Source organism: Rattus norvegicus, chromosome 3 (assembly GCF_036323735.1).
Source record: "Rattus norvegicus strain BN/NHsdMcwi chromosome 3, GRCr8, whole genome shotgun sequence".
NCBI classification, from domain to species: Eukaryota; Metazoa; Chordata; class Mammalia; order Rodentia; family Muridae; genus Rattus; species Rattus norvegicus.
In genome coordinates, this window is record NC_086021.1 from 126,368,484 (window position 1) to 126,374,687 (window position 6,204).

General features: G+C 51.1%; 1 protein-coding gene across 1 annotated transcript; it reads left to right on the forward strand.

The window, feature by feature from the left end:
• Positions 1 to 1,864: 1,864 nt before the first annotated feature.
• Positions 1,865 to 3,922, forward strand: Chst14 (carbohydrate sulfotransferase 14). Its single transcript, NM_001109639.1, has one exon. The coding sequence runs from the start codon at positions 1,993 to 1,995 to the stop codon at positions 3,118 to 3,120; it is 1,128 nt and encodes a 375-aa protein (NP_001103109.1). The 5' UTR covers positions 1,865 to 1,992; the 3' UTR covers positions 3,121 to 3,922.
• The last annotated feature ends 2,282 nt before the right edge of the window (positions 3,923 to 6,204 follow it).

The window sequence follows — 6,204 nt, forward strand, 5'->3', positions numbered from 1 at the left end:
ATGGGGTCTCGAAGTTAACATCAAGGTAGCCACAGCTGCCTTCTGGGTTTGTGCAGTTCTTGGGTTGCCAGCTCTGACTTGGTCAGTGATCTAAGTGGGAATTGGTTCATCTAGATGCATAAAGATAACTGTATCATAACATTGGGGCTGGTTAGAAACTTCCTTCTTAATTTCTTGCAGCTGGTACTCCTTTTGTGCTGTGAGATAGGACTGCATCTTGAGTTTCAGGATTTGACTGGTAGAGTAGTATGAACCTCTCTAGAGCCCTCTCATTCTGGGATGCTTCGGTCCCCCACCTGCTAGTTCAGTCCAAATCCATGGTGAAGAAAAGTGATGGTGAGATCAGAGCTTTCATCCCTAACACTCTATTCATGATATGGGAAAGCTAACCCTTGGTATGGACAGCATCAGTGTGCTGCTGTCCATGTGTTTTAAGAGCTGTCATTTTACAGAGAACCAAGCAATTCCACCACCGGAAATCTACACACTGACTGTAGACAGCAGTGTAGTGAAGGGTCAGAAGTAGCCTGAAATGCACCCAAGCATCCAGTCTGAAAGCCAGTGAACCTCCCAGTTTTGACCCTTACCCGTATTTTCTGTGTGACTGTGTTTAGAGGGCTACACACACCATTCTATCCCTCAGACCCCTCATCTGTCTAGTCAGCTAACTTCATCTTCCCACCATTATCACCCAGTCCTTCCATCATCCTCTGGGTATAACCTGTCCCGAAGTCAGTACTTCCTCCTCCCATCTAGTGTGCTGTTGTGACTAGAGATTGTTTTAGAGTGAGATCAACAGAGATGGACAGAGTGGAACATGCCTATAAAGTAGGCACCCTGGAGTAAGGCAGGAAGATCTGAAGGTGAGCCTTGGCTATCCAGTGAAACCTTCTTTACAATGTCTACAGAACAAAATCCTGTAGTTACAGTTACTCCAGAGTCTACAATGGGAACGTCCACAGGATCTGCTTGTCAAGTGACTGATGACTAAAGGAAGTAGTAAAACTTTTAAGATTTGGTCCCCAATCCTATTGTCTCAAGCCTTGCTGGGACCCCACACGAAATCAAGCTTCAGTGCCTAGGGACTAGTTGAATGCTACTCTTCAAAGTGCTCTGGGAGTTGCCTATAGTCTACTACTTGGCCAATCTGGTGCCGCTGGGCACATCTTGGCTCCAAGCAAAGAGGCTTTCTTTCTGTGTGGTTGCTGCGTTGTACTTGCAGATGACCCTGAAATATATATTGGCTATATATGGTCCCGAAGTACATGTCCATAGCCTCTGACCAGAGTGCCCAGTTAGCCTACTGCTTCAGACTTGGAAGGAGAGATTCAGTTTACAGACAGATAAGCAAGCATTACTCAGTAGACAAGAACTATAGTCTCTAGGAATTACTAAAGCAAAATATCACCATGGAGACATTAGTCAGAGCTTGACAGAGTGGCCCTGTCCTGGGCTAAGGACCATGCTTCCAGTCAAGACAGATCTCCTTATGTCTAGACCGACCGAGTAGTGGGTTGTCCTGCCTTCAGATCACAGTTGGAGCATCGGCCATTCCAGAGCAGTTTAATGCAGAATGGAGGGGTGCAAATCTTACATCCAGCACCAAGAGGGCACGTGTTAAAGAGACACAGGACCTCAGTTACTCTCTCCTGCTTTCCAGGTCTCATTTTGTCTCCAGGCCCAGGGGGTCTGGAGTGGTCCAGGCTCATGTGTCCTCTCCCAGGCTAGGGTCCGCCTGCGGCCTCCGCAAACAGCTCCTAGGACTCAGGCACCCGCCCCTCTCCCCGCCCCCCCCCCGACGTGGGCCCGCCCCCGCGCCTGTATCAAGGAGGGGCGGGGAGAGGAGAGCGGCCGGGCGGGACATCCGGCCCTGGTCCCTGGCTGCACCTCTGGAGCCGGCCACCCACTATCCATCCCCTCCCGAGACCTCCAGCCCCAGCTGCAGTCGCCTTCCCTGCAACCTCGAAGTCGGCGAGGTCTGGTCTCAGCACCATGTTTCCCCGCCCTCTGACCCCACTAGCTGCTCCGAAAAGCGCCAAGACCCTGGCCCGCACGCCGAAGCGGGCCCCGTTGGGCAGGGCCCGGGCTGGGATCGGGGGGCCGCCCCTGCTACTGCCGTCCATGCTGATGTTCGCAGTAATCGTGGCGTCCAGCGGACTGCTGCTCATGATCGAGCGGGGCATCCTATCGGAGATGAAACCCCTTCCCCTGCACCCTCCCAGCCACAAAGGCGCGGCCTGGAGCGGGACAGATCCTAAGCCTAGAGGCCTATCTTTCGATGCTGAGGACTCGGACTTGCAAGTGCGGGAGGACATCCGAAACCGGACCTTGAGGGCCGTGTGCGGACAACCAGGCATGCCCCGGGACCCCTGGGACTTGCCGGTGGGACAGCGGCGCACCCTACTACGCCACATCCTCGTAAGTGACCGCTACCGCTTCCTCTACTGCTACGTCCCCAAAGTGGCCTGCTCTAACTGGAAACGCGTGCTGAAGGTGCTGGCAGGCGTCTTGAACAACGTGGATGTCCGCCTCAAGATGGACCACCGCAGTGACTTGGTGTTTCTGGCAGACCTGCGGCCTGAGGAGATTCGCTACCGTCTGCAGCACTACTTCAAGTTCCTGTTTGTGCGAGACCCCTTGGAACGCCTCCTGTCTGCTTACCGCAACAAGTTTGGAGAGATCCGAGAGTACCAGCAGCGCTATGGGGCCGAAATTGTCAGGCGCTACAGGGCTGGAGCTGGTCCCAGCCCTGCGGGGGACGACGTTACCTTCCCAGAGTTCCTGAGATATCTGGTGGATGAAGATCCTGAGCATATGAATGAGCATTGGATGCCTGTGTACCACCTGTGCCAACCATGTGCTGTGCACTATGACTTCGTGGGTTCCTATGAGAGGCTGGAAGCTGATGCCAACCAGGTGCTGGAGTGGGTGCGGGCCCCATCCCATGTCCGGTTCCCAGCTCGCCAGGCCTGGTACCGTCCAGCCAGCCCAGAAAGTCTACATTACCACCTGTGCAATGCCCCGCGGGCCCTGCTTCAAGATGTGCTACCTAAGTATATCCTAGACTTCTCCCTCTTTGCTTACCCACTGCCCAATGTCACCAAGGAAGCCTGTCGCTAGTGACAGTGGGCCAGCACCTTTTGGAGTTTGGATTTAATGACACCAGCTTTGAGGTGTCTTTCAGAGAAACTCCTGGCTCTGGGGTTTCCTGTTCTTTCCAGGTGTCACCATATCTCAGTGGTAGGGGTTGTCCTCAGAGGTCCTTGTACACAGTGACTCAGAGTACAGATCTAGAAAGAAGGCCTGCTGCTTTCACTGGTGAACTGACTCTCTCAGGGGCCTGTGGCATCCTTGTCTGGCAGGGCAAGTGGCTTAATAACCAGTGGTTATTAAAGCCATATGTTTGATCTAAAGACTGACTCCAGGCCCCTGGCTGCTGGGTCTATGTATACCACCTGGTCCGTTGTAATTTAACCTGTGGCCAAATCCCAAATATGGCACTAGCCAAGCACATGACCCTGCTAGAACCAATGGTTCTGATTCCCATTCACCCACACCATGGACCTCAGGATTGGAGTGAACTATGGTGCTGTAGAAATGAAATTTGTGCCTTTCTTTTCCAGACTTTAAACTTCCTCCTCTTCCTCGGTCTGAATCATTTTTCTAAGGAAAGAAGAACGGAAGTAGGGCCCTTACCTCACAGCTCTAAGGCCCAGCCCCTCGAGTATCCAAAGACCCCTGTGCCTGACCTCTTCCTAGGGCTCGTGGAGCATCTTCAATAAGCCCCCTTCCCTACAAACCTTTGAGACTATGTGAGACGGTGTGTGGCCCATGTCATTTGTCTAATGCATTTATTTAAAATGTGTATATTTTGATAGAATCCTTGTCAGGGCTGACTTTTAATAAAGCCTTTTTTGTATATAAGATGAGCATCTCTAATTCCCCTCAGTTCCCAGTGGTGCTGGAGACTCGCCATGCTTGTTTCCCCAGGTCAAAGAGAAAGCTTGCAGGTAGAAACAATATGACAGTGTAACCTGCTTAAACAGGTCCAGTGGCCCCTGTCACATCATCAAGTCTTTTGGGACTTCTAACATGCTCACAGACTCAGTTTCTAAGATGCCATTTAAAAGGCAAGGCCTGTCAAGGGTGACACCAGCCAGCGGAAGGGAGTGTACACACCTTTAATCCAAGACGGTCCCTGTGAGTTTGAGGCCAGCCTGGTGTATGCAGGGAGTTCCAAACCAGACAGGGACACACAATGTGGCATCAGGTGCACAGCACACCTAAGCAGATTAAAGGGAAGGAAGGCTGGAGAGGTGGCTTGGCGGTTAGGTTCCAAAGGACCTGAGTTCAATTCCCAGCACCCTCCTCAGGTGGCTCACAGCTGCCTGTAACTCTAGGTCCAGGGGATCCAGTGATTCTGACCTCTGTGGATACCCATACACACATGGTATACATTCACACAGATATACACATGTACATACGATGAAAAGTAAAGTTCAAAGGGCGTGAAGAGGCACGGGCTCTGTGTTACGTTATTTTTGTTTTGTTTTGTTTGTTTGTTTGGTTGGTTGGTTTTTTGTTTGTTTGAGGTAGAATCCTGACTCTGTGTAACCTTAGCTGCCCTAGAACTTGATATGTAGACCAGGCTGGCCTCAAACTCAGAAATGCACCTGACTCTGTCTCCTGAGTGCTGGAATTAAAGGCATGAGCCACCAGGCCTAATTTTTTTTTAAAGTAAGGTGGTCTCACTATATTTTTGGTTTTGAAATAGGCTTTACTATACCTAGACTAGACTTAAACATACCATCCTCCTGCCTTAGCCTCTGGAATTGTAGGTGCCTACCATTATGCCTGCTAGGAATACCTCTTAACCCAGGATTCCTCCACCCCAATAATTTCAAACAACATAAAAGGGATTGCTGTGTGAGCAAGGGGAGAATTGAGAATTACGAAAAGGGATTGTCAACAAGTCCTGTGAGCCTCAAGGACCTTGGGAGTCCATTCTTAGCCCTTCCCTTGTTCTTTGTTTCTTACATGGGGCTTATAGCAATTCCAAACCTGTGTCAGCCAATGGTGCCCCCTCGCCAGTGCCACTAGCACAGAGGCAGCCTAGAAAGCTCAGAGAGTGTGAGGCCCAGCTGTTGTCTCTGCTTCTTTCCATTTAATACTGAGGAGTTCAGTTTCCTCACGTGCCATCCTGTCTTACAGAGGTGGGAATCAGCCCAAAGAGGGTGAGTAGTCACCCAAAGAGTCCACTCCAGGTGTACATGCTTCTCAGGTAGGAGGGAAAAGGAAAAGGGCAGACAGACAGATGTGCCAACTGACCACACTGGGGGACAGAGAAAGTTTGTGGAAGGTGGGAGTCGACAGAAGCAAGGACGAGAAAGCAGGATTACTGATGGGCCTGTGGGCAGAGGCCTTTAGCAAAATTTCTCCACTCTGATTTGGAAAGAATTGAACCCAGCCTAACTGGTTGGTCAGGAACACTGCTCTAAAGGAGAAAGGGGAGGGTCAAAAGAAGTCCTTGATTAGCATATTGGTTCTCGTCCATCTGGCAGAAAAGGGATGCTGGGCCACAGAGCATCCTGCTGACCAGAGGTGGACAGCTGCGATGTAGGAGAAGTGGAGGGACAAGCAGAGAGAGCTACAAGACAAACGGTACTGCTGGGCCTTGGCTTAAGCTTTCTTTCCAGGAAACAAACTTCTAAAAAAGGTCCACGAGGTAATGACAGAGAGCTGTGGGGCCCAGCTGATTCTAGTGGGAACTGACTTTCCCTCATGTCCAGGCCAGAGTCCAAGTGCTGTGAGCTCTGGATCACCAGAAGAGACTTCTCATGGACTAGATTCCAAAACTGCATCTTCTGAGAATCCCTGCTTTTCCCTGGGTCAGCTGTGATTCCCACTCAGAGCCCAACCCCCTGCTCTAAGCTGGCTTCTAGGAGAACAAGGGCCCCTTTAAAAGTAACTCCACCCAGGACAACTCAGGTCCCCTGGACACAGAGTGAAGGGACTAGCATTGTTTAACTTCTGTTACAGGTGGGGGCCAAGGGCAGAGAAAAGGGAAAAGGGCCCATGGGATTGGTTCTCTGAGTCTGGACCCTGATCCCACTTTGAAGCTCCAGTGCTTGTTTCTCTGCCTGTCTGAGGCACTGTACAGAAACTCCCCTCTCTGCAGGAGGCCATGCCATCCAGGACCCTGCA

Excerpts from the sequence above, each read along its gene's own strand:
- Chst14 (NM_001109639.1), top strand. The coding sequence starts at position 1,993 with ATGTTTCCCCGCCCTCTGACCCCACTAGCTGCTCCGAAAAGCGCCAAG.